Raw genomic sequence first — 25,687 nt, 5'->3', positions numbered from 1 at the left:
TGCCAAGCCCATTCCCCCAGCAAGCATCTCCGGCAGCAGCCCAAAGTTCAAACGAATCAGTGCTCCTCGGTTGGTTGCTCGCCGACTCTCCATGCCCACCACCACCCACAGCACACCGCTTGCTTGCTTCCGATGGATGGACGGGTGGATGGAGGGGTGGATGGTGGATGCATCGATGCAGCCGACGTTGGACCTTCGCGCAGCGCATACGGTAGATACTTGCTCTGCCAATAGATAGCACTCGTGCTCGAGTGAGCGATGCACTGGATGCACTGATGGCTGGCTGGCTGTGATAGTCCTCTAGAGAATCCAACAAACGCTAGGCATAAATACCAGTTACATACTCGGGACCAGACCGGTGGTTGATCATCCTCCAATGCTCCAATGCTCCATCTCAGCTCAGCTCAGCACAGCTCAGCTCCGGGCGCGGAGGGAGGCTGGTCCACTTCTCTTCTACTCTTCTCTAGCCTCTAGGTACTCCACTCCATGTATCTAGAGTACACCATGTATCTACACCATGTATCTACACCATGTATTCTAGATAACTTGCCACCGCGCCCGCCGACCGCGGGAGGGACGGGGGTTAACGCTGAGAATGCTACCTACATCGATACATAGGGTAAGTACTCCACACATCCACACATCGTAACGGCCGATCACTGCAGGCAGGCCGGCAAGCACTGGGCAAGCAAGCATTCAAGCAGGCAGGCAGGAGTTTCGAGTGTGCACACGCGTCACCTTCCCGAGCTCTCTCAGTCTCTCTCTCTCTTTCAGACGTGTTGTAAACAAAAGAACAAAAAGTAAAAACAGAAACAAAACAAAACAAACAAGTAAACAAAGGCTTCACCCACTTGGGTAGCACATCTAGATACGGTATGTAGAGGAGTAGATACCAAGGAAGAAGTAAGTGCTGTGGCACGAATTGCCGAAGAGGGTGGTGGTGGTCGACACTGGTGGTGGACACGACCCGAGCGTTTCACGGCAAATACTCTACTCTACTCTACTCTACCTACCGTACTCTACGGTGGGCTCTGGATGGATGGTAGATGGATGGTGCTTGGTGGTGGGGGGGTCGGAAAATAGTCATCTTCTTCTTCTTGGAAGCTGGAAAGCTGGGAGATGGGAGATGGGGAAATACCCGAATGGGGGAGGGGGGAGGGAGATTTGAGATTTGACATGCTGCGTGCTGCGTGCTGCGCCCCCCTACCTACCTACCTTGGTGGTGTAGATACCTAGCGCAAGTTCGCAACGGCGGCTCATATAGTCACTCTATCAAAGTATAGTACCTCAGATTTTGGTCTTGGGAGAGGAGAGTAAATATATACGGTTGAACTGTTCGTGATCTCGTCCACTCTACGCACCTTCAAGGCTCAAGGCTCATATTGCAAATCCGTCAAGAGTCAAGACGACGACCTCAGACCTGTAGGCTGTTCGAAGCATCACCAGATGCTACGTACGAATCCATCATAAACACCGAATCGAATCGAATCGAATTCAGCCGCGTAAACATCCGTGTGTAGCGGAACATAGAAAGGATAATAGAGTACTTTACACGAAGTTCGAACCTTCTCCCACAGGACATGGGAGACTGGAGCACCGTAGGTGGAGTACAGTCAGCAACGCCGGGGTCATGGAAACAACTTACAAGCCGGATGTAAGCCCGACAATACGGCTCCCAGATCGGCTGCACAGTACAGCGAGTGATCCGATAAGACAGATTCGGAACGGGCATCGCTACAGTAGAGTAGAGTATGGCCGACACCCAGAATCCAGACGTATTTGAACCTATCCCCCCCCCCATTCGCAGGTGCCCACCGTTCCAGTGATGACCGATGAACCGGGCCACGAACCGAGTCGCCTCCCAGGCTCCCAGGCTCCAGCTACATACCAGAGTAGGTACATATAAGGCGCAGTGCAGTGGCGCACCGCCTTCCTCGAATCCTCGTAACCTCGTTGGCCCGCTCCTCAACATTCCTTCAGGCTTCTCCAGCTACTCTATAGATGGCTTTGGTGATGCCTAAGCCACACTCATCCGAACGGCAAAAAGAAGCGGATCCTCCGCCTGCGAACTGGTGGACTGTGGACTGGTTGACTTGCTCGCTCGGAGGCAGACAGCGAGCATGAGGAAGTACCGTACTTACCTACCTAGTAGTCCAGCGGAAGGAGTGCGGCGACGACGACGACGGACGAGCATGGAGATGGAAATGAAGATGAACCCCCCCCCCCCCCCCTCTGGACTCTGGAGAGGCGGGTTTACTCATATTTACATATACATTCCTGCCTACGTAGCCTGCAGCTCGCGTATCTATCGATCCATAGATAGTGAGTGAGTGGGGCACTGGGGCTGAGTCCTCAGGTCAATGCGAGAGCGGCTTGGCGCAGAGTGCCGAGTGGCGCGTGCCGTGTGGTCTTCGCGGCGCGAGGCATGTGGGACGCCGCCGCGGTGCGTGTTCGGGTTTTCTACCGAGAAGACCGGCTGCCCAGTCGGCCCGTAATCGGTGGTCGGCCGGGCTGGCACTTTCGGCCGAGCTGGCACTTTCGGCCGGGCTGTCCTTGCGAAGTGTACCGGTATGTGATGGCGGGCGCCAGGGCGGGCCAGAGTTTTCCTCCACAGCCGGCGGGCTCGAACCCAAGACACCCACCGGCGACGTTGTTGACAACTTGTGTAGCGGTCCGTCTGTTGAAACAAGACCAAAGGCGCTAGCTAGACTCCAAGCTCGCCCGAAGCCCACCGGCCAACCAAACCCCCAGAATCCTCACACCAAACATCGAATCAACATCGCCCTCCGATAACTAACCTGTTAACATCCCGCGCTCACACACACACACACACACACACACACACACACACACACACACACACACACACACACACACACACACACAGTCGTACTCTACACGGACGGACGCACGGATCATCCCATCCCATCCCATTCTATCTGCCATGTTTCGAGTGGATCCACAGCGTGCGGGTATGAGTGCGGGCCGATCACAATTTCCCCTTCACTTACCAAACAAGTCATGTTCCTTTTCCTTTTCCTTTTCCCTTTTTCCTTTTTATTTTTATTGTCTCAACGTTAGTTATAATCATAGGTACGGAAAGCAGGCAGTGGGCAGTAGTGGCGTGCAAAAAAGGAGACTTTCGTTGCCACAACGTTTGAGTCCGTCAGTCTGACATGCCCGAGGGGCCGGCTCCTTGGTTTCGGGCTCGGGTTTGGGCTTGGGCTATGGCTCACGGTCTGTGCGGCGCCACCGATACATATCAGCTTTCAGGTTACAACTTGCAATGATGGGCGGAGGGAAGGGAGGGGAGGGGGCGGAGCAGGCTAGCCCGCTTCATCTACCATCGTTCGATGATCGCTCAGTCCCCAGTAATTCCGGATCACCCGTTTTGAATTGAGTAGTATGATACTCATCATACATACCAGTTACCGGGACGCAGGAACTTGGAACTAGGAACTGATGATCAGGGACCGACGACGTTCCCTTGCTTGTGCAGCACGTTTGACCTTGACTTTGACATTTGCCTTCACCCCTTCCTTCCTTCCTTCTCCACAAACCTAACGGCATGTGCATGCACCGTAGAGGAAATGTGCTTGTATTTCCGTTCGGTCGATAGGTGAGTTCTCGCGTTTGGAATTGAGATTATCTATGATGTAGTTATGCAGGTAGATACCACGACGCGGGAATCCGCAACTGACATCATCCGTTCCTTCCTTAACTATCGTCCGCAGGTTTCGTTGTGTCTGTGACTTCCTTCGCCTTCCATCGCAGTAGGTAGTTCCGTGCTTCGGATTCCTCGGCTTCCTTAGTACCTCCATCCACAGCTGAACTTATGTACCGGTAACCAGCAAGCAGGAACTTGTATCCGCCGCCCTTTTGCTAACTCTCGGCAGGATTGAATGACTTCCGCCCCGGAACATGGCCTGGGCCGTGCGGGGTAAGTTTTCCGGTACAGGACCTTCATATGTGTGTACGCACAACTTCCAGAACCATCCATCCATCCAGGTCATAGGAAAATAGTTATGGTATGGGACCAGAAGATTCTCTCAGTTCGACCACAGCTGTACATAGGTAGATAGAGTACTTACCTACTACCTATATTGCGGCACACCTTCATATATCTCCCTAGCTAACATGGAGTTCGGGCCGGCCATGTATGTATGTAGCTTCCCGCGAGTGTTGACCCGTGATCGTGCCGGAGAGAAGTGTCGCATCGCATCACAGATTCGCAGTCGGCTGCATGGGTATATCCACTGACAGCTGCCACATAAGGCTTGCCGGTGCGGTATGCCAGAAAACGGCGGACGCTTATCGTCTCGAATGGAACGGAAGTGCGGGGCAAGGGCAAGGGAGGCGGCATCGCGCATGCAGACGGCAGAAGACGTGAGTATGTGACGAAGTGTCGTGGGGGCCGGAGAGGGATTGTTGTGATCGTGATAGTGATCCCATGCACGTGAAAAAGCTTGTGGGCGATACCTAACGCCGCCTGCACGTGCGGCCTGAGTGACAGCGTGGTGTCGAGCGCATGGGTTTCGAGTGATACCGCCGTGAACAAGTGTATACGGTACATCCCCGAGTACGGTCGCTGCAACCTACATAACCGGACAGTCAGCATTGTGAGGGGTTACAGCCAGCATTGCGGAGGGGATTGCCCAGATGGGAAGTCGACCGTTGAGGATCTGCTTGGGATTGTGGGAGGAGACGAGTAGCGAAGGAGCGGACTCTCTTGTAGTTCTTACCAATCCATCACTAGACTCATCGCATCGGTCCAAGTGCAGGAGTCTCAACAGTCAGCATCGATATGCAATGCGAAGAAGAACTGGGAGCTTGGAAACGATAAAGTTCGCAGCGGAAGTTCGCAACGAAAGTTTACCGCTGCGCGGGTTGTTCACATTTGGTCGTGTCTAAGACTGCGTCTTTCTGCAGTTCTCGCTTCATTCACGCACATACGTACTGTACGAGGCCGCTGTGCAGACGGCGTCGGTTTCCAGCTCCGAGTGCATATCACCATCCTTGGAAGACCATAGTCTTCTGCAGGTGACAATTCACGAGTTATCTCCATAGCGGGTGTCCGAGATTCTTCAAGGGAAGTACTACCTAGTGCATAATACTAACTATTCAAGGAGGTGTTCCGGGGTGTGTTTAATGAAGGAAGATTACGGTGGCTTTCGTTGAAGGGTTCCCCAGAGGTACAAAAACATTCATCGTTTCGAGATCCCTCTTTTCTTACTGACTTCACTCTCGACACTGTACTACTCAGCACCCATGACCATTCATCTCAACCTTAAAAAACAGACTATTGCGTCATAAATTCTCACTCGATGGTCTCAGAAGTTCAGCCAAGAACATCTGCGATGATGTCTTCATTCAAACTCTACTCATGCACCTGGTTGGAAATTTCTCTCTCAACTGCCTTAGTTTTCACTTCACTAATTAGTCGTGAGTCTAGGAGCAAGGAAGGAAGGAAAGAAGGGGTTGGGCCATCCACCATCGCGACATCATTTTGGTCCCACTTCACTACCTCAAATTGTTGACGCAAGCTACAGCTCCACACCCAGTCGAATTACCTATCGCAGAGACCCCTACAACAAAGCACATACTCATATATCGACACCCTACACACAGCGTGGAGAATAGAGTGCAAAGAAGCTACACAGCATCGCGGCGGCGCGCGGGTGTCGACATATCTTCGAACGTGCAGGTGCATATCTCCTACATACCAAAATCCGAGCCTGCGCCAGGTTATATGCACGGCTGCTTCCCATGCATGCGAGCCTTTTCTTCCTTTCTATATACAACCACAACCAACCACCATGCAGCAGCAGCAGCTAATTGGAAGGAGCAGACGTTCGGTCCATCGCCTCACTCAACACGATCCAATTCTCTTCCTCCCGGCCAGACAATTGAAAGTCGCCCTCCGACCGCGTCATAGAAGAAGGTGTGCGCCGGCTTTAAAGTCTCTCTCGCAATCCATCAGAGCACAACGAAAGCTTGAGCATAAGATTTCGCTTCGGTCGGATTGGGTTTGCTCCCATTCTTTCCCCGGAACACTGCAAGAACACATAACTGACGAAAGAAGGGAGCAATACTACGAGATATCGAGCAACACATCGAGACGATCACGAGACCACAATATACACCACCATCATCAACCGGTAGCAACACGAGGCTTGCCGTTTTGACGGGATACGGACCAAGGTCTGACACCTCCTACGGCCGAAACCCCACACAACCCCGCAGCTCGACCGAACGAGCCGACGAACCTCGAACACATCAAGATGGCGAAGACGTTCGGAAAACGTAAACCGCCTGTGGCTAAGAGCAAGAGCAAGAACGGCGGCGGCAGCAGCCTCAATTCTTCGGGAAAGCGCCGACGCGGTAGAACCGGTTGGCACAATGGCCCTGACACCCACGAGCTGGAGCCCCTTCTTCGAGACGATGCGGAAATGTCCTCGCCGACGCCGAACCAGAACCACTCATCCCCGGGTTTCAAGAAATTCCCCACCCCCGTCAAGAAGCATCACCCCAAATGGGAGCCCATGGCGCATACCTGCGGCGTATGCTATTCCAAGACCACGAGCGAGAAGTTCAAGCGCACGTGCTTCAACAAGCACGAGTTCGTCTGCGACCGATTCCACAGGACGCTACTCCGTGCCGGAAGGCAGGAACACTGCTCGGCCTGCGTGATGGAGAAGGAGATGGACGAGAAACGTCGCGCAGAGATGAAGACCCTACTGGAGGTTATCGAAAGCCTCATGGCGGATATCGATCATGGCGGAGGTTGCGGCAACCGCAAGACCATGAGTTTGAAAACCTACCAGGCTAAATACGATAGCCTGAGCATCAACTTTTTCGAGGTCCGCGCCAATACCGAGCGCGAGTTGCAGGATCGCAAAGAGGGATTCTTCATCTGGAAGGCTTCGTAAGTGCTGAATCGAACGTTTCGTCGCGGTCGAGGTTAATCTCATGATACACATAAGACGGTACGCGGGTCCAGACTTTCGAGCGGTGATTCGGGTTTTCGACCTGACTGACTGATGTGAGAGATTTTTTTTTCGTGGGGGGCCATTTGGGATAATGGGAAACTCATCTTAGAGATGATTTGAATCAGATCGTATTGAGACTCGGCGGTATCTTTTTTTCTTGTGCGGATCAGGCCAAAATACACGGCATTTTTTTCAGTATTATTTTTTGTACCGTATATCACGAGGGCGTTTTTTTTTTCTCTTTTTTTTTTACCATTTGCTGCGCTGAGAAGAACTTGTTTTTCGGATGTCGCATGTGCGAGTTATCTATTTTCTGGGTGGGTGGGTACATAGATGGATGGATGGATGGATTGATGAATGGACTTACGGATGTTGAGAGCGGCGGAATCTTTACTGGAAACAAGCACGATTCACCATGAGAGTCCGAGTGACCAGCAAAACGCGTGTATTCACACCCTCTCACTCGATGTCTGCAACATCAACTCTCCAAGCCCGGTAGCGTACCTCCCCTCTTTGTCCTTCCCAGTCCCTCTTTCGCATAAAAGTCCATCCTATACCCCTTTGTCTCATCCCAGCTCTCCTCCCTGAGTCCCAGCGCGATGGTCGCCTCGTACGGGCTCAGCAACGGCCGCGGAAACGCATATCCCCAGTCGATGCTGAGCCGCGGACACGCGACCTGCACCCAGCACTCGACATCCTCGAACATTTTCAGCTTCCCGGGGAAGATCTCGCTCAGCAGCAGGAGCACATAATCGATGCCCATTTCCTTGAGCCGCTTCTCGAGGTGATCGAGGGTATTCGGGTTCCCCTGTCTCCCCAGGGTGCCCAGGATCAATCCAAACTTCTTTGCCCTCCGCGCAGCAGCGATGGCGTCCCTGCGCAGCGTGTGCAGCTCTGTGTGGTTGTACCCTTCCCGCGTGAACTTCCGCGAATACGGATCGTAGCGGTAGGCGGCCAGGCGCGGATTCTGGATCATGGCGCTCTCGAGGTGGAAGCGGCCGTCGCCGACGTAGACCAGCGCGTCGACCTGGGCGGTGTCGATGACGGGGCTGGTGCATCCCAGAATCTCGCCCTTGCTCAGCGGGAAGATCTGCGGGATGTGCACGTTGTAGCCGGCAGCCTCGAGCCGCGGCTTGAGCCGCTGGATCGCCGCGTTGAATTGGATCGTGCCCACCAGCGCGAGTGTCTTGCCGGCCACGAAGTTGCGCTCCATCGTCGCGAGAAGGTGCTCCGGGTCGATCCCGATCGTGACGAATACGTACAGCGTCTTGATCGCTGTCACGTCCACCGGGATCAGGCAGCTGTGCGCGTAGTGTACCAGGAGATCGCATTCCAGCGCCCGTGCGGTGAAGTCGTCGATGCAGCACGCGCCGTATGTCACGTCACCCATGATCACGGTCTCGACGCCCGAGCAGAACGTCTCGAGGATGTCGGCGATGGTTGTGGCGAAGAGGAGCAGGCCTTCCGGCATCTGCAGCGCGACGCGTTTCGAGGAGTGCCGACGGATCGCGTGCACCGTCTTGTGGATTTCAAAGTTGTAGTTTTTGGGGAGGAGAGTGGAGATTGCCGCATTCAGGTCGGCGTCTTCGAGGATCGAGGCGGGTATGGTCGTCACGGCGCGGGGTGCCCGGAGGGGGCGTGAGGCGGCCACTGTTCTCTACATATCAATCCATAAAGCTCCCACTCCTCTCGAAGCTGGTGATGCGCACCTTGGAGCTTGCTACTCGCATCCTCGATACTTCCACTGTCCCCCTCAGCACCAGCACCAGCACCATCCGTCTTCTGCTGCCGCAACGTCTCGGCCGTTTTCTTCCCGATAAACCGCTTTCGCGGCTGTCTCGTTGTCGCCGGCGCAGCGTCGGGAGCAATATCTGTGGGTTCTGTATCCGCAGGCATTTCGTGGTGAATCTCGAGGATGCGTGGCGGGGGTGTAGGCGGGATGAAGATGGTGGGGCAAAGTTCTAGGTTCTGCGCTTACGCAACGGGATTTGCCGCCACCATGTTCGGGCCGAACACGCTGAATCATGGGTGCTGGGGGAGCGTGATATAAATAATGCCGGGAGTGCCCGGGGATTGATCGCCATCTCGCAACTTTCTCAAGAACGAACCAACCAACGAACGAACCCACGAAACGGTCTACACAACACAACACAACAGAAACAGCACACGATGCCACGCCACTTCATTACACCTCGCGTCCTCCCGCGTCTTGCGCGCCCCCTGTCCACCACCGCCCGCACGTCCGCCGTGTTCAACCTCCGCGACCGCCCCTCGCCACCACGCCTGCCAGCAGCAGAGCAAGAAGAATACGAGCGGCTTCAGAAGGAGTCGACGGGAGCATTCCAGACCTCACACACAGTCAAGGCCGATGAGGTGGATATCAGCGAGAGCGAGCTGCATAAGGATTTGCGACGGGGCGCGAAGCCAGAGTTCGAGGGAGACAAGAATCCGGTCACCGGCGAAGTCGGCGGGCCGAAAAATGATCCGCTGAGGCATGGGGAGTGGACGTATAATGGACGGGCTACGGATTTCTAGCTGGGGAGATAGGGAGATGGGCAGGTAGGAAGGGAGAGAGAGAGGGAGAGGGGTGTTGGTACCTGATTGTATGACTACATTTTTTGTGGAGAGCTGAGAGGAGTCTTGTATGAAGATATTTGTCTGGCTGTGTCCGGACACAGCCAGCTTTGAGAAATCTACCGCTCTAGGCGTTGATTCCCCTTGCGTTTAGAATCACTTAGAGAACATGTCACCTCACATCACCACTACGGGCCCCTATTCTACTTGAGTGTTGTCTAATCAATTAGAGAGTTTGCTGGTGCTTCGGTTCGGAGTAGTTATGTATCTAGGCGGACGATAATTGAAATGGTAGCTTCTAAGTTAGCCGGCACTCATGACGACACGATACAGCCACACGCCCTCAGTGCAAAACTCACATTGTGCAGGGTCGGGAGTTCATCCAAACATCTGTATCCAGATATGTTCCGATGCCATCTCATGGTCGATGTCGTTAGCTTAATCTCGAGACACATCATGCATTCCAAAGCGTTTCCATCGCTTGGTAAGTTGGTTCCTAGATCTCTTATGCAGCCGATGAGCTTAATTTGTAATATGGAAGGATGGGCAATTTGTAACGGGTCGGAATAACTCACGCGTTACTCAATTGCATGTGACCTATCTAGATCACGGCAATATATCGGGGGTTATTCTGCAATGCACGTGGCTAACATTGAGATTTAAAGACCGAGTTTGATGGTGTGAATAGCTGTGAAGGCAAACACCGTATTGCTGGGAAAGTTAGGTAGCCCATTCCAGCGATGAATGGGGATCAGTTGAAGATGCACATTGCAAATGCATTACTGGAGGATTTACTCCTATTTACAGAATTGGAATCGAGTCCGCGCACGGAGCGGCCAATGGCTCGGGCAGATTCAATCCCCCGCGGCAGAGAATCCGATGGGTAATAAAAACGTCGCCGCCACTTTCTCGGAAGACCTATTCACCAACGCTCTCCGAACCACAATGGCATCTCACGGTCTAACCGTCCTACCGCCCACCACCCGGGCAGGCGAATACCTCTTGCCCGCGCAATACCTTCTCTACAGCCTCGCATACCTACCCTCCACAATCTACCACACGCTCACCGGCCCCGCGCCATTCACCGACACGTTCTTCTCTCGGATCTGGGCCTCGCTTCCAGTGGACTTCTCCGAAGAAAAGCGGCGGATCATTGCTGGCGCACATGGAGTGGTTATAGAGATCGGCCCGGGATTGGGAAATACTCTGCAGTGGTATGATAAAGACAAGGTGGATAGTTTGTATCTGGTCGAGCCGAACAGGGCAATGCATACGGAGCTGAAGGAGGCGGTGGTGAAATATGGCTGGGAGGGGAGGTGTAAAGTGGTGGCTTGTGGAATTGAGGATGCCCAGGAGCTGGCGAAGGAGGGCGTGCCGAAGGAGGGCGTGGATTGTCTCGTTTCCATTCAGGTGTGCATCTCTCCTCTGGATCTTCCAGCAGTGGCTGACTTCCATAGGTCCTTTGCAGCATTCCCGATCCCTCCATCCACCTCCCAGCTCTCCACCGCCGTCTTAAGCGCGGCGGGGAGCTGCGGATCTTCGAGCACATACGCTCCCACGATTCCACGACGGCATGGCTGCAGTGGTTTTACGACTTCGTGTGGCATATTCCGTTCGCTGGATGTGAGCTCTCACGGCCGACGGATAAACTGCTGGTTGATCCTGTTTTCATGGGATTCACTGGGGAGGGGGAGCTGGAGGGGTGGAAAGAGGTGCAGCTGGAGAAGATCAAGGGAGAGTCAAGATGGTGTACAATTCCGAGTTCTTGGGGCTGGTTGGTTAAGGCGTAGGATGGGGTGGGTTTATGGCTGGGGATGATATTTGCTCTATATGGATGGTTCTAACTTCTCAGATCGATTGATTAATTGCATGCTCAGACTTTGTATGTGTTCGTGAATAAAAATATCTATCGAATTGGCATCTGTTTCGTGGTTCACGCTAGTTCTAGTTCCATATTACTTTCCGACTCTTTGGCAGGATCCCAAATGCTGCTGAATGCCATGGTTAACTATATATGTGGGGCTTTATGCATTCAAAGCTCCAGCTCCTGCAGCTTGAACCTTGGCATGAACCTACAGTACTCACTTAGCTACCCCGCAATCTGACAGATATCTTCCATCCCTTCCCGCCTCGTTCATCCCGTCGATCATCAAACCCAAGCTCAGCACCATCATCAATTCCACCATCAACCGCATCCGCATCACCATGGCAACTCCCAGCAACCGTAATCCGCATCCCTTCCCGCGTGCCTGCGTGACGTACTGACCAACCTACTTCCCAGTCCTCGCCGACTCCCCACCGACGATCTGCCTCCTCGAGATTGCGCCGCACTTCAACGCGCTCACGGCGACGGAGAAACTGTACGCGCACCACATCTCGCGGGCCTCCTTCCTAGGCACACGGATAGTGCTACGACAGATCTCGCCCGAATCCGAGGCGATATACGACCTGATCCTTGCCGCGTACAAAGCCGTTTCGGGGGACTGGTTGAAGCTCTCGTCGGACACGGAGGCGGTACAGTACTGGATCGAGTACGCGGCACAGTTCCTCGGCAACTGCGGGAACTACAAGTCGTTCGGCGACCAGAAGTTTGTCCCGCGTGTCCCGAAGGAGAAGTTGGAGGAGCTCATGGCGTACAACGATCAGCTGAAGGGGCTGTTCGAAATGTGTGCGGAGGGCATTTATAGCTTTGCGCCTGCGGCGAAGACACTGCTGGGTTACCCCCAGGATGGTCATGTGTCGCAGTATTATCCAGGCTCGCCCGGGATCACGAAGGAGGACATTGCGAAGGTTCATGCCGAGACGAGTGGAAAGTTCTCGCCGGAGAACACGAGGCTCAGGAAGACGGCGGTGGATGGAAAGGAAAAATTCGAACTGCTCGTGGCGAGTGCGGATGAGGGGAGGGAGATGGTGGGTGAGGTGGAAGTGGTGTTCGGTGACCACAAAGATGTGATGGCGAAGATCGTGGCGGAGTGTGATGCAGCGGCGGAGGCGGCGCTCAATGATACGCAGAGGGATATGTTCAAGAAGTATTCCGAGTCTTTCAAGACTGGCTCCATCAACGCACACAAGGAGTCGCAGAAGCTGTGGGTGCAGGATAAGGGCCCGAAGGTGGAGTCGGATCTGGGATTCATCGAGAGCTACCGGGATCCACATGGGATCCGCGCCGAGTGGGAGGGGTTCGTGGCGATGGTTAATCAGGAACAGACAAAAAAGTTTGGAGAGCTGGTGGCCAGGGCCTCGGAATTCATTCCGAGACTGCCATGGGCAGATGAGTTCGAGAAGGATACGTTCCTGAAGCCGGATTTCACGAGTTTGGAGGTTCTAAGCTTCTGTACGAGCGGCATTCCGGCGGGAATCAATATTCCGAACTACGACGATATCCGCCAGAACCACGGATTCAAGAACGTCTCACTGGGAAATATTCTCTCCGCCAAAGCGCCGAACGAGAAGGTAACCTTCGTCAAGGACAGTGACCTCGCTCTCTTCGAGGGTCTCAAGGGCTCCGCTTTCGAAGTGCAGGTCGGCGTCCACGAGCTTCTCGGGCATGGTACCGGAAAACTCTTGCAGGAGGTCGAGAAGGGGAAATACAACTTCGATATCGACAACCCTCCCGTCAGTCCCGTCACTGGGGAGAAGGTGAAGACGTGGTACGGAGTAGGTGAGACGTGGGGTGGCGTGTTTGGTAGTATTGCGGCGAGTTACGAGGAGTGTAGAGCTGAGTGTGTGGCGATGTACCTTGGTGGTGAAAAAGATTTGTTGAAGATATTCGGGTTCACGGATGATAGTGAGAAGAAGGCCGACGATGGTACTTACACTCCCTCCCACCATGCTGCATGAGTCGCGGGCTAACCCACACAGTCCTGTACATCGAATACCTCCAAATGGCGCGCGCCGGTCTCCTCGCCCTCGAATTCTGGGATCCCGAATACAAGAAGTGGGGTCAAGGGCACATGCAAGCGCGCTACTCGATCCTTCAGACCATGCTCCAGGCTGGCGACAACTTCGTAACCCTCGAGTCTTCCGCCGCCGATCACAACGACCTGGTTATAGCTCTGGACCGCACCAAGATCCGCAGCCACGGCATTCCCGCCATCGGCAAATACCTCCAGAAGCTGCACGTCTTCAAGAGCACTGCCGACTTTGCCGCAGGAGAGAAATTGTACGCCGAGATGTGCACCGTGAACGAGCATATGGCCAAGTACAGGGAGGTCGTGATGAGAAAGAAGTTGCCGCGGAAGCAGTTTGTGCAGGCGAATACGAAACTGGTGAATGGAGAGGTGAAGTTAGTCGAGTATGAGGCCTCCCTGGAGGGGCTGATCAAGAGCTTTGCGGAGAGGGAAGTGTAAAATGGCGCATAGGAATCTGCATATCAACGAGGAATGTGTAAGATGGCTCGTAGGAATCTGCGTATCAACGAGGGATGCTCTAAACTACTAGTAGAGATGGAGCAAGCGGAATAGTGATATCGATTTCCCTTTCTAATTGCTGCAATGGATCATTAACCGACACACTTCCGTCCAACATCGTGAGAGAGAGAGATCTTCAGTTTGTTTCGCGTGCAGCCCATCTAGACTATGGCGAACCGTCGCACTCCTTTCCTGCCCACTCAGGCCGGGAGGGGTGGAGATCCCACTACCAGCTTGCATGATGTGGCCCCGCTGCCTAACCAACATCAAGAGAGAGAGGGGGGGAGAGGGAGAGAGAGGGGGGAGAGACAGAGGGAGAGAGGGAGAGGGAGGGAGAGGGAGGAAGAGAGAGAGAGGGAGGGAGAGAGGGAGAGAGATCTTCAGTTTATTTCGCATACAGCCTATCTAGACTATGGCGAAGGTCCAACATTGTGAGAAACTGAATATCGTGTGTCGCCGAGGTTACTCACAGAGCGAGCTTGAATGATCGTGATCTGTCGCCGGGGCTAGTCACAGAGTGAGCGGGAATGATCGTGGTCAATTAGCCGTGTACCGGCAGTACCGGTATGTACCGTACTAGACATGGAATTTAAACATCATGCATTGAGGCCTGGTATGATGTAATAGGTATCTTGGGCTGTGCAGTGTGGTCACTGGGTGTTGATTGAATCGGTTCACCAGCGACCGATCGCCGGCAGTTAGCTACGGGGGTGAGGGACGGGTCAAGCCCTACCCAAAACCGCTGCAGTTGTGCATAAATTAAATGCATAAGTATGATGACCATTCTAAACTTGGGTTTCTTTGTCTCACATCCCCGCCGTGCATTAGTGCGGCGAGGTACCGATGGAGCGGACCGTCGAAGGCGGTTGCGGGGAAAACGTGCTCGGTTCCTTTGAACAACAAGGGCTTGGCTTCTGACGTGCTCACCTTCTATTCTCCCTCCACAACCCACGACAACCGCGACAACCTCAATACCCGCGACAACCTCCTTCTCTCCCTCCACTACCTTCTTTACTACTCCACCCAGACTGAACCTCTCTCTACCCTTTAAACAATTCTACACCATCAACTTCAAGATAATGCCGCCCTCGTATCTTCCCCCGGTCGGCCGCAACTTGGTCAACCAACGCCAGAAGGGTGTCAATGTTGGTAACAGGTCAGTCATTTCCTCCCCGTGGTCAATGCGATAAGGGCGGGTTCGCTCACGTTCTCTCAGCGGCGGAGGTGTGCCCAACGAGATCACCTGCTACGTCTGCAAGAAAAAGAAGCCGAAGTCTCAGTACGCCAATCGCCAGATCCAGAGGTTCGCCGACACCATCTGTAACGGTAAGCTCATAGACCTCTCTTCGTTGGATGGATGGTAGAATTAATATTTGTATTTTTGTTCTAGTCTACGCTCCGGCCGGCCGTACCCTCACCGATCCTAAAACCACCTGCAAGACCTGCACTCCCCAGCAAGTGACCGAGCTCACCTGCTGCAATTGTGAGAAAACCAAGGGACTCACGCACTTCGCCAAGAACCAACGCAAGAACCCCGACGCCGCCCGCTGCATGAAGTGTGTTCAGCGCGGCCTTGGTGCTGGGTCCGGCGACGAGTTTTCTGACGGCGACGACGACACCGACCAGGATGACAGTGAGCGCGAACTGGTTTGGCTACCCACCCATTCTCTTGCTCGAGGTTTCCGTGGTCACTAATGTCGGGGTCGAATTCAGAGCGACTTTGACGGCGCAAAGCCCACCGAGAAGAAGCCGCTTGTCCGCCGCTCCGCCGCCGCCAACGCCGGGATGTTCAACGATGAGAACTCGGCTGTCACCAGCTTCGGCGATACCTCCAGCATGGTTTCTGCTGATCCTGCTGCTGACGAGGGTTGGCAGCCTGTCACCGCTGCTGGCAACTACCCCCAGAAGAGGGAGTACGCCCTTCCGGAGTACACCCACCCCTCCTACACCCCAGGACCTTTGGCTCGCGCCCCAACCCAGCAGCCTGCAGGAGCTATGGTCCGCACCTCCGGTCAGCAGCCCGCTGGAACGGTGGTCCGCACCCAGGGTCAGCAGCCTGCAGCGACCAGGGGCGGTTGGAACAGGGTCCCTAAGACCGTCGCTGTACAGGAGTCGGACGAGTGGGATAACTACGCGCGCGATCTCACCAACCGTCGTGATGCCAACAAGAGGAACTCCGCGAGGAAGAACAAGAAGCCGGCTACCATCTCGGACGCCGAAGACGAGGATTGGGACTAAGGGATTGCTGTCTCGTTCTCCCTCGTCTATTTCTTTTCGGCTTTTTCTTTTCGGCCTTTTCTTTTCGGCTTGCACGTTTTCTTACCTTGTCTTTCATCTTTCTGGCACTTCTCTTCTACATGGGAGGTTGGGGTAGTAGATTTGTCGAGAAGATGGCCTGAGCGAATGCGATAGCTCGGAGAATGGTTTCATGCTGCGTCTTGTTTGTAATGGTTGGGAGAAGGCTTTCCTGTTGCGTCTTGTTTGTGATACGCTGGAGAAGGGTTTCTTCTGCTGCGTCTTGTTTGCGATGGTTGAAGAAGGTTTTCCTGTTGCGTCTTGTTTGTGATGGTTTGGAGAAGGGTTTCCTCTGCTGCGTCTTGTTTACGACAGTGGAATAGACGAAACTTGTATCGCTCCAACGCTTTGAAGCTCGTATTGTACAGCAGTAGCAACGGCAGTGACAATCATCCCACCCTTCCACCCACCCCACCATCCCTTCGACCCGCCCCCGCTACCACCACCCACCCTTCTTCTTCTCCTCCCTAACCGGCAATACCACGCCCACAGCCTCCCTCTCCAACTTAGCAAGCTCTTCCTCAACCCACTGCTCCTTTCCCTGTCCCCCTGCCCCCTCCAACCCCTCCAACTCAGCCAATTCCGGCGTCGCGGCCTTCTTCTTCAACCCAAACCCTCCAAACCCGCCCTGATCACCCGTCTCCTCAAGCCCATGATGTTTCCTATACTCGCCTCTCTTCTCTACATCCTCCAGGGCCCTACGCCTCTTCTCACTAACCCTCCTCGTCTCCTCATCGACACTCGTCCTCCACGCCCCCACCAGCTGCCGCACGCCCTGGCCGGGCGCACTCCAGCTCCACTCGATCTCGCGCGCGTGCGGCGACGTGCGCACGAAATTGCTGAGTGTCACGCTGCCGGCGAGGAGGGACAGGATGCCGAGCGAGAGGTAGAAGTGCAGCCGCCGTGAGGTCAGCAGGCGGTGCGAGAGCGTGTTGGGTGGTGGCAGGGTCTCGGGGTAGAACTTGGGGGTGGCGGAGGTGGGTAAGGGGGGCCCCGGGTAGTGCACAGGGTCTTTGAGAGGGCGCCGCGAGGGGTGCGACGGCGGCGTGAACTTCGTCGGCTTCGCGAGGCGGTTGCTGGCGTAGCTTCGGCGCTGCGGGAGACCCGGGAGGCGCATGGGGAGCCGTGGGAGGAGGCGGGGGAGCCGTGGGAGGAGGCGGGGGAGCCTGGACATTGTGTGGAGTGTGCTGTGGTTGATGGTGGGGAAAATGTTTGGTTGCGTGGGGTCGGGATAAAGTCGTCAGTGTGTGCATACCTTGCACATAAGCGGCATAGTGAGCTGTTGCGTGCGGATCCCGGCGCTAGTCGTGGTGGAAACGGCTTCGACATCACTGACCAGGGAGCTACATTTCTACAGTTTCTCGAGTCTCAACGTCACACCACTCACTACACTACATAACCAACCTCACCATCGGAATTCAAACTGCATCAATGTCGGCCGAGATCGTCTTCAGCAGTGGCAGTGACAGTAGCACCGCAGGCGGAGGAGGAGTTCTACTACATCCGGCAACTGAATCTACAACTGAGCCTACAACTGAGCCTACAACTGAGCCTACACCGGTATCCTCGGAGCCCACAGCTGAACCCACAGCTGAGCCCACAGCCGAGCCCGCCGACCCATCTCGCCGCAAACCGCAGAGGACCCGCAACCGCAACCGCAAGCCACGAACAGGCCCCGAAGCTGCCGAGAATGTCACCAGCGGCGGCGAGCATACCACCGGCCCCTCGCCGAAACCGAAACCGAAAAAGCCCCCCTTAACACACTTCCTCTCCCTCCCCTTGCAGCCACCCTTCACCGCGTCCTCCCCCCCACTACCGGTACCCCCCGCCCTCGCAGCACTCTACACAACCCTCCTGACCACCTACCCGCACCTAAGTGCGGCACTCATCCCCCCAGAACGGCTGCACATAACCCTGGGCGTGCTCTCACTCACCTCCCGCACCTCCAGCACGCCCAGCACGTCCAGCACGTCCAGCACGCTGCGTGATGTTACAGCCGTGCTCGCTAACCTCCCACTCCCACTCCCAGCATCACCTATGACCGTAACCCTCCGCGGACTACACACCATGTCCCCCAGCGGCAGCGGGAGTGGGGTACTCTACACCATCCCCGTCCCCACGGTCCCCACCCTCTCCTCCCCCGCCGCAGACAGCCAGCACGACCTCCACGCCTTCGCCACCTCACTCCGCCAGCACCTCTTAGACGCCGGCGTGCAGTTCGAGGACGCCGAGCGCCCGCTGAAGCTGCATGTTACGCTGGTTAATACGCGGTACATCCCCGGCGGCAGTGGTGGCTCAAGGAGGGGGAGGGGGCAGAAGCGGGCGGAGAAGCTGGCGGGGAGGTTGCGGGAGAAGCAGGTGGGAAAGCTGCGGGAGGAGCAGGCGGAGAAGCTGCAGGAGAAGCAGGTGGAGAAGCTGCAGGAGGAGGGGAAGGGGGAGGGGAAGGGGAAGGTGGATTTTTCAAGTGTGCTGGACGAGTTTAAGCATGCGACTTTTGGAGAGGCGAGCTTGGGGAGGGTGGCGGTTTGTGAAATGGGGGCGAGGGTGATTGATCAGGTGGATGGTGGAGAGCGGGAGGGGGGCAATGAGGGGGAGGGGGACAAGGTGAAGAGGTATATTGAGGTTTGCGCTAGAATGCTCACTGCCGAGGAAAAGGGAGGGGGAGGAGGTGCGGAGATGGAGATGGAGATGGAGATGAGACGTGTGAATTGAATTGAATATCCAAAACTTCGTATTCACTCCTTCAGGCCACTCCAGCCCAACACTACATACAACTACATAAAACACAGGTATATCCGGCCCCCTCCCATATCCACTCCACACCCCATGTGGCACCGACGCAAAACCGCGCGACTTAGCCCCGATCTTTCAACCGAGCCTTGCCTTGCCAATCCGCGCCAGCCGCACATTCCAGGGTCAGAAGGTAAGAACCTCCCGGAGTAGACCAAATACAGGAGGACGACCGCCGTTCCCCTACCCTCCCCCACCAGAAAGCGATCCCACAACCATAACGGCGGGGAAACACCAAGTATAGAGGGGGAGGGTGCATGGAGAAACCATCGCTGTGCGCGCATTGACTAATCAACCTTCCATTGGATGAAAGTCCCGCCGTAGCCTCGAAAGGTGCGGGCGGGGGAAGGACAACTTAAGTAGCGCGGTGTTGAATTGAATCACGGTTTGGCAAAGGGGGGAGGTGGGGGGATGAGAGGGGGAGGGACGGGGAGGAGGCGATGGATGGGCGGATGGAACGGGACGTGGGGAGAGGTGGGAATAATTGTTCTATTCGTTGCTATGGAATACACTGTGATAATAGCCGTGGTGGTCGTTCGTCGTTGTCGTCGTTGTCGTTGTTTTCGTGGTGGTCGGTGATGTGGTGGACGGTGGTGGGTGTGAGGAGAGGAAAGAAGAGGGAGAAGAAGTCTTCAAGAAGAAAACCTTGTACCTCTTGACTAGCGCCTTCACTATTAGCCGCATCACGTGACACCCTCGTGGACGGGATATTCCGTCTCAAGTCACACAGCCTGCACCATCTCATGCAGCCATAGCATCATCGAATAAAAGCTCTCCCGAATTCTCGTTGTATGACCTCCTGAATAACAATATCCATTCCCCTAACCTGCCTGACCATAGGCTTAGCGAAACACACAATATGATATGGAAACCCCGCTTTTGCAAAACATGACAAGATAATATCAATATCGACACAACGGGTTGCAGAATATACAGCCATAGCCATAGCCCGCGACAAAACAAACAGTGCAGCGCGAAAACGAAAAACATAATCCACAAACGGTGATAGAGCGGACCCGAGAGCAAAGAGATAGAAACCGAAACCAAGAACACACAGTAACGCCGGTTGATAGCCCCCATAGAGTAGACAGACGAAAGAAAAACTAGTGATGCAAAAAAAAAACACGAAATCGAAGGGGAAAAGAATGAGCAGATACTCCACACAACTGGCAACACGATGTAGCACTCCTCGATCGAATCCGAATATCCTAGCCTCCTTCACGCCACCCCATCCTCGTGCCTTACAAAATCCCAGTCCACGGTGGATCGTCGCCCGGAAACCACCCTCCTCCGGCGCCGGCAGGAACAACCACAGGATCTGACTGAAGATCGTTATCCTCCTGGCGGTGCTGCTGTTGCTGTTGGTGCTGATGGTGTTGCTGCTGCTGGTGGTGTTGCTGCTGCTGGTGTTGTTGGTGTTGCTGCTGCTGGCGTTGGTGTTGCTGCTGCTGGTGTTGTTGTTGCTGCTGTTGCTGCTGTTGTTGCTGTTGTTGCTGCTGTTGCTGTTGTTGCTGCTGTTGCTGTTGCTGCTGTTGTTGTTGCTGCTGCTGTTGCCGAGCCGCCTCCTCTTCTAGACGCCTCTTCTCGAGCGCAGCCTTTCCAGCACCATTCTTGACTCCCTTCGGCCGTCCTCTTCCCCTCTTTACGGGGGTCGCCGACTCGGTCGATGTCTGCGGCGTCATGTTCGTGCTTTGACCGCCCATTGCTGCTGTCGCGTGGACCAGCATCCCCAGCTCCGCCTGGCTCATTCCCATCGCATCCACGTGCTGGACATCGTCCTCCTCGTGCTCAGCATCGCCGTCGGCAAGGTCGGGCATGTTATGGTCGCCGTAGAGTGACCAGAGGTGGTTGTTACCCGCCGCGCCACCGTGCATATCGCTGGTATGTTGCTTCTGCGAGGCTTCCGCGAGAAGCTGAGAACCTGGCGACGTCTGTGCCGTAGCGCTCGACGACGTTCCAGCAGTCGGCGTGAGACCCAGTCCAGCGAGCTTGTTCTTCGATTTCGAGCCCTTGGGTCGGCCACGCTTACGCTTGACCGGTTCCTCGGGTGGTGTCGGCTCGGACTGCACCGGGGACGGTTCCGGCGGTGGCGCTGGCACTTGTTGAGGGGGTTGTGGGTTGTGCGCAAACGCACCCTGCGGCCATTGCTGGACATGCTGTTGGAGCTGCGTTTGCTCGATAGTACGTGTCCTAGTCATCGTGGGACTCGAGGTCGCAGGTGCAGCCATAGCGTTCCCATTTACGGCGGCAGCAGCAACAGTGGCGCCATTACCATCTTCGAGCTTCGCCTTCTTCCGCATGACCTCGGCGGTGTCCGAAATGTCGGCCACCTCATCGATCGTCTTTCCCTTGCCAGGCTTGAGCCCAAACTTTTCCCGAACCCCAACCTCGGTCGTATGCTTTCCCACGAAGCACCAACCGCCCGTTTTGTCGTCTTCCTTTCTGGGCCACATGAGCAGCTCGTCACTAGCGCTCTGGATCTCACGGCCACAGCATCGCCATCGCCAGGTGGTCTTGTAGTTGTTTCGCTTGCGCGCCGGCAGGCTGACCACAAGCCCCGAAGCAAAGTCGGGGTAGGGATGTCGCACGGCACATGTCGCTTCGGATGACGGATCGGACGCAGGTGTGGGTCGCCAGGCGGGGTTGAAGGCCTTAAGGCACCGAGTGCACGTCTGCATCGTATCCTTGTCCTTGCGAGAGGGTATCACCGTAATCAATGGAGCGGACATAGAGTTCTGCGAGCCCCCTGGTTGTGCGGCGGCGGTAGCAGTTGGCGTCGGCGTGGGCGTTGGCGGCGGTTTATTCTTGGTGGGCGGCCTTCCACGCTTTCGCTTTACCGGCTTCTCCGGATCGACTTCTGGTTGTGTCGTCGCCGGCGGAGGCAGCTGGGGGTAAAGAGCACCGATATGCCGTAGGAGGCTGTTGTCTTGAAACGAGGGAGCGGTTAGAAGTGCGTTCACCACTAGGCCGGCGAAACCAGCAGGGTTCGTTTGAATGTTAGCGACGACGCGCGCGAGCTCCCACCGAACATCTTCGGGGTACTGTGATGGGTCGAATTTGACGACCGGAGGCGGTACAGCCGACATGGGCGTCGGTGCGGGGACGATCGGACGTGGCTGTTGACCGTTCATAGGCGATTGGAGCTGTAAACACCACCACCAATCAGATCAGTTCCGGTCCAAGTTTTTTTTCTTCTCTTTTTTTCCCCCCATCTTCTTCGTGCCGTTGTGGGTGGGGTGTGAATGGTGGTGAGATCGGAATGATTATGAAATAGGGAGTAAATTGCATACATTTGCTGCGGATGGTGGCCTCACCGGAACCTTCTGTAGTATCCCTCTCCCACTGAGACTTGCGACCATAGTGCTGGTCTGCTGTGCCGGTGGTGCTGCGTCGATGTCCATATGCAACACCGAATAACTCCCACCGCTGCCGCCGCCGGCACCGGGAGGCTGCTGCTGTTGTCTCGGTTGTATCCGCGGCGACGCGGATATATTTGTTCCCGTGCCCTGTTGCTGTTGTTGCTGTGGTGATTGTGCAACACCGTTAATGTGTGACTGCTGCTGTTGCTGGTGATGCTGTTGCTGTTGTTGGTGGTGTTGTTGCGTAAGCTGATGTTGTTGCTGAGGTTGCTGTTGCCCGTCCGCGCTGCCGCCCGGGGCCGAAGCCGAGGGATAAGGGATAAAATCGGAGACGCGAAAGCGAGAGCACTGCCCGGCGGGACTGCCCGACGGCGGAGTGCCGGCGCGTTGGAACTCGTTCAAGCGAAAGCGATGAAATTGCGCCTGTGCGGGAGAATGGGCGGGAGGAGCCATCTGCAGCGGTGACGACGCGCCCGAATGGTCGTGGTGGTGTTGTTGTGGTTGTTGACGTTGTGGCTGTTGGTGTTGTTGTGGATGTTGTTGTTGTTTATGTTTGTGTTGTGGCAGTGGTTGTCTCGGACAACGAGAAGCAACTGCAGCGGGAATGGCAGTGGCAGTGGCCGAAGCGAAGGTGGTAGTGGGAGTAGTATGGGCAGTAGTAGCGGCAATTGTTGGGGTCGATGAGGGGTTTTGCCGGGAGGCGATGGTGGGGGATGCAGTAGAGACGTCACGACGCGATTCCGGCGTATCTGGCATCAGTTTTTGAAACAACCCAACAGAGAGCCGAGGAAGGGGATGGCGTGGCCACAGACGCGGCCCCGGCGAGAATGGGGGAGGGGGAGAGTGAAAGAGTGAGGGGGGAAGATGAGAGTTCGGTCGGGGGTGTGACACTCGGACAATCTACTGTTCTCTCTCGGGGGGGAGGAGGAGAGAGAGAAAGCTGTGTGAAGAGAAGAGGGTAGTGGGTTGGTTAGTTGGTTGGTGAGAGAGAATGGGCGGTGGGAGGGGGGGTGGGCGGAGGGTGGGTGGCCGCGGGTGGTGTGTGGAGGGAGGAGGAGGACGATGATGGCTAGTGTGGATTTGGGGGGAGGGAGGGAATGCAGGGTTTAGGCGGTGAGAGTGGCCGGGCAGCTCAGCAGCTCAAAAGCTACAAGAGAGCTATCCTAAAGCTTCCAGTCAGTATCTACAGATGATAGATGATGCTTGTCGCGACGACGTGAGTTGAGAGAGGTTGGAGTGGTGGGAGCGGCTGGAGCGCAGATAGTATGACATGTGGAGTTAGAGTACATACCTCATAGACGGCCCGGAAGGCGTATCACGATGGTATGCGCAGCAGTGAGGCTAGATAGAGTAGGTTTTCCGCAGGATGTATGGGGAGAGTTAGTTCTACGGTAGGTGATGAATACGGGCATGAGTGTCCTTTCTCTCTCCCTCCCCCCCCTCTCTCTCTCTCTCTCTCTCGCCTTCGCACTTCCCTGTTCCGACAGCGGGTCAGACCGAGCAGATGAGACGAGGGAGGGACAGAGGCGGAGCGTGTGATCACACTCACCAACCCAAACCATCTCAGATCAGATCGGTTCGACTTTGCGACTCCCACCCTTCGCACCCTTCGCACCCTTCCAAGTCCCCATCCCCCTCCCTTCACTTCGATCGCACCCTCCTTCCGCTCCGGATTCCGACTCCACTCGCTAGATACTCAAGCACCTACATCTTACCCTCCCACCTACAACTTACCCTCCCACCTACCCTCCTACCCTCCTACCCTCCTACTCTATTTGCACGAAATCTTGCATGCCGTAGAAATAGGCAATAATAGCAGCAGCACAAGCAGCAGCACAAGCAGTAGAAGCGGCGGCGAGCGCCGTGCTAAGTTACTTACATAGAGTAAAGTGTAATATTCGCCTCGTATCTATTGGAAACCGTTAACCCAACCCCCATCCCGCTTCGGTTGCCAATAAGACCCGACCCTTCCCCACGCGGACCCTCGCGGCTGGCCGCGCTTAATCTCTACATACATAGACCGTAGCCGCGATAGTTATGACGCTCGACGTATGCACGCGGCACACGGCACATCAGGACCCATCACTCGAGCACTCGCGCAGAGTGGCCAGAAGATTCCCCTTCAAGCTTCGACGGACTCACGAACTCCATTTGCGTTTGCGTTTCCCCAGACACACACACGCACACACGCACACGCACACACACGCACACACACAAAAAAAAAGAAAAGGAAAAAGGAAAGTGGCGTTATATGACGACTTCCTCACACATTCGCTAGGATCTGCACAGGGTTAGTACATACTGTAGGTACTCTACTTTTATGGCAAGCTATCGGTTTCCCCGCACGCCCACCACCACCATCAGCCGCAACAGCAGCAGTTCAGCAGCGGTGCAGGTGATAGGTACTCAAGTAGTGGTCATCGGCGAGCGGGGACATTTCGGGCGTCGGACCACCAAACTGCATGATACTCGGGCGAGGGCGAGGGCGACCGGCGACAGTGACTCGGCCATCGGCCGCTCCCTCCCGAGTCCGCATGGCCATGGTAAATGCATTCAATGCAGTCAATGCAGTCAATGTAGTCACGCGGACGTCGGTGGGGGATAATCCCATACCGGTATGTAGTACCCGAGTACCTGTAGTGCCTGAATACGCGGCACCTGCGCGCTCGCTCGTGCGCCTCGAGAGAAACATAATCGACTTCATCGGCCGCCGCTATGCTGGTAGTATGTATTTAGGACCGCATTCCCCGCGCGGCTCCTCACGCGCCATCACTCGCACACACACACCCCACACACCACCAGGATTCGTGCTAGCTGGCGGGGTATGTTCTACCGGTCGAGGTGGGGTTCGCAAGTGGATTGGAGTGGAGTGCTGTACTCGCCACTAGCTACTGGTCTGCATAGCCACCACCATCACTACCACCACCGCCACTAGTTACCACCGCCGCCACCGACGATGATGTCCAACAGAGGATCGACGCTGGCGATCCGCGACTACCAGCCGCCTGCGGGGTAGAAGTTACCCCTCGTCGGAGGAAAATGGCTGGACTTTGGCGCTTTTGATCATGGCAATATCACCCCTTTCACCCCCCGTTTCCACGCCACTGTCCAACCCGACTTTCATCGAGCGACCCTATGTGGCTTTCCCTACCCCCGCCGTGGCCTGTCCCGACGATATACATATGAGCGAACCAAACAAATAAAGCTAGGAAAGATCAGTCGGCTCCTCACCCAAGAAAAGGCTGGACTGTGAGATCACCGATTTTGAAGG

The 25,687-nt window shown here is 55.4% G+C and overlaps 8 protein-coding genes across 8 annotated transcripts; 5 read left to right on the top strand and 3 right to left on the bottom strand.

Annotated features, from left to right (window-relative positions):
* Positions 1–7,335: 7,335 nt before the first annotated feature.
* On the bottom strand, positions 7,336–8,983 carry BZA05DRAFT_369721 (putative diphthamide synthesis protein-domain-containing protein). The gene is made up of 2 exons (XM_051481632.1): positions 8,699–8,983; positions 7,336–8,639 (listed from the first exon to the last, which is right to left on the bottom strand). The coding sequence occupies exons 1-2, from the start codon at positions 8,883–8,885 to the stop codon at positions 7,468–7,470; spliced, it is 1,359 nt and encodes a 452-aa protein (XP_051342219.1). The 5' UTR covers positions 8,886–8,983; the 3' UTR covers positions 7,336–7,467.
* Positions 8,984–9,075: 92 nt separating this feature from the next.
* BZA05DRAFT_390288 (uncharacterized protein) lies at positions 9,076–9,535 on the top strand. The gene has a single exon (XM_051482882.1). The coding sequence runs from the start codon at positions 9,159–9,161 to the stop codon at positions 9,522–9,524; it is 366 nt and encodes a 121-aa protein (XP_051342218.1). The 5' UTR covers positions 9,076–9,158; the 3' UTR covers positions 9,525–9,535.
* Positions 9,536–10,489: 954 nt separating this feature from the next.
* Positions 10,490–11,353, top strand: BZA05DRAFT_369715 (S-adenosyl-L-methionine-dependent methyltransferase; the record flags this gene model as incomplete). Its single annotated transcript, XM_051481631.1, has 3 exons — positions 10,490–10,973; positions 11,021–11,218; positions 11,252–11,353. The coding sequence occupies exons 1-3, from the start codon at positions 10,509–10,511 to the stop codon at positions 11,351–11,353; spliced, it is 765 nt and encodes a 254-aa protein (XP_051342217.1). The 5' UTR covers positions 10,490–10,508.
* Positions 11,354–11,605: 252 nt separating this feature from the next.
* Positions 11,606–14,169, top strand: BZA05DRAFT_349583 (peptidase family M49-domain-containing protein). The gene is made up of 3 exons (XM_051481254.1): positions 11,606–11,787; positions 11,845–13,371; positions 13,425–14,169. Exons 1-3 carry the CDS (start codon positions 11,769–11,771, stop codon positions 13,910–13,912), a joined length of 2,034 nt encoding a protein of 677 aa, XP_051342216.1. The 5' UTR covers positions 11,606–11,768; the 3' UTR covers positions 13,913–14,169.
* A 673-nt stretch (positions 14,170–14,842) lies between these two features.
* On the top strand, positions 14,843–16,268 carry BZA05DRAFT_223320 (Stc1 domain-containing protein). The gene is made up of 4 exons (XM_051479743.1): positions 14,843–15,128; positions 15,189–15,298; positions 15,363–15,619; positions 15,686–16,268. Exons 1-4 carry the CDS (start codon positions 15,052–15,054, stop codon positions 16,208–16,210), a joined length of 969 nt encoding a protein of 322 aa, XP_051342215.1. The 5' UTR covers positions 14,843–15,051; the 3' UTR covers positions 16,211–16,268.
* A 430-nt stretch (positions 16,269–16,698) lies between these two features.
* On the bottom strand, positions 16,699–17,434 carry BZA05DRAFT_390283 (uncharacterized protein). Its single transcript, XM_051482881.1, has one exon. It carries the CDS (start codon positions 17,382–17,384, stop codon positions 16,704–16,706), a length of 681 nt encoding a protein of 226 aa, XP_051342214.1. The 5' UTR covers positions 17,385–17,434; the 3' UTR covers positions 16,699–16,703.
* A 105-nt stretch (positions 17,435–17,539) lies between these two features.
* Positions 17,540–18,979, top strand: BZA05DRAFT_471965 (AKAP7 2'5' RNA ligase-like domain-containing protein; the record flags this gene model as incomplete). The annotated part of the gene is made up of 1 exon (XM_051487986.1): positions 17,540–18,979. The coding sequence occupies exon 1, from the start codon at positions 17,699–17,701 to the stop codon at positions 18,977–18,979; it is 1,281 nt and encodes a 426-aa protein (XP_051342213.1). The 5' UTR covers positions 17,540–17,698.
* Positions 18,980–20,298: 1,319 nt separating this feature from the next.
* BZA05DRAFT_416609 (uncharacterized protein) lies at positions 20,299–22,869 on the bottom strand (the record flags this gene model as incomplete). Its single annotated transcript, XM_051485407.1, has 3 exons — positions 20,299–21,149; positions 21,192–22,200; positions 22,348–22,869. 3 exons carry the CDS (start codon positions 22,867–22,869, stop codon positions 20,299–20,301), a joined length of 2,382 nt encoding a protein of 793 aa, XP_051342212.1.
* Positions 22,870–25,687: the final 2,818 nt, after the last annotated feature.

This window comes from Tricharina praecox (assembly GCF_024521635.1).
Source record: "Tricharina praecox strain CBS 144465 chromosome Unknown BZA05scaffold_5, whole genome shotgun sequence".
NCBI classification, from domain to species: Eukaryota; Fungi; Ascomycota; class Pezizomycetes; order Pezizales; family Pyronemataceae; genus Tricharina; species Tricharina praecox.
The sequence above is the reverse complement of the archived record's forward strand: the minus strand, read 5'-3'. Positions and strand labels throughout refer to the sequence as shown.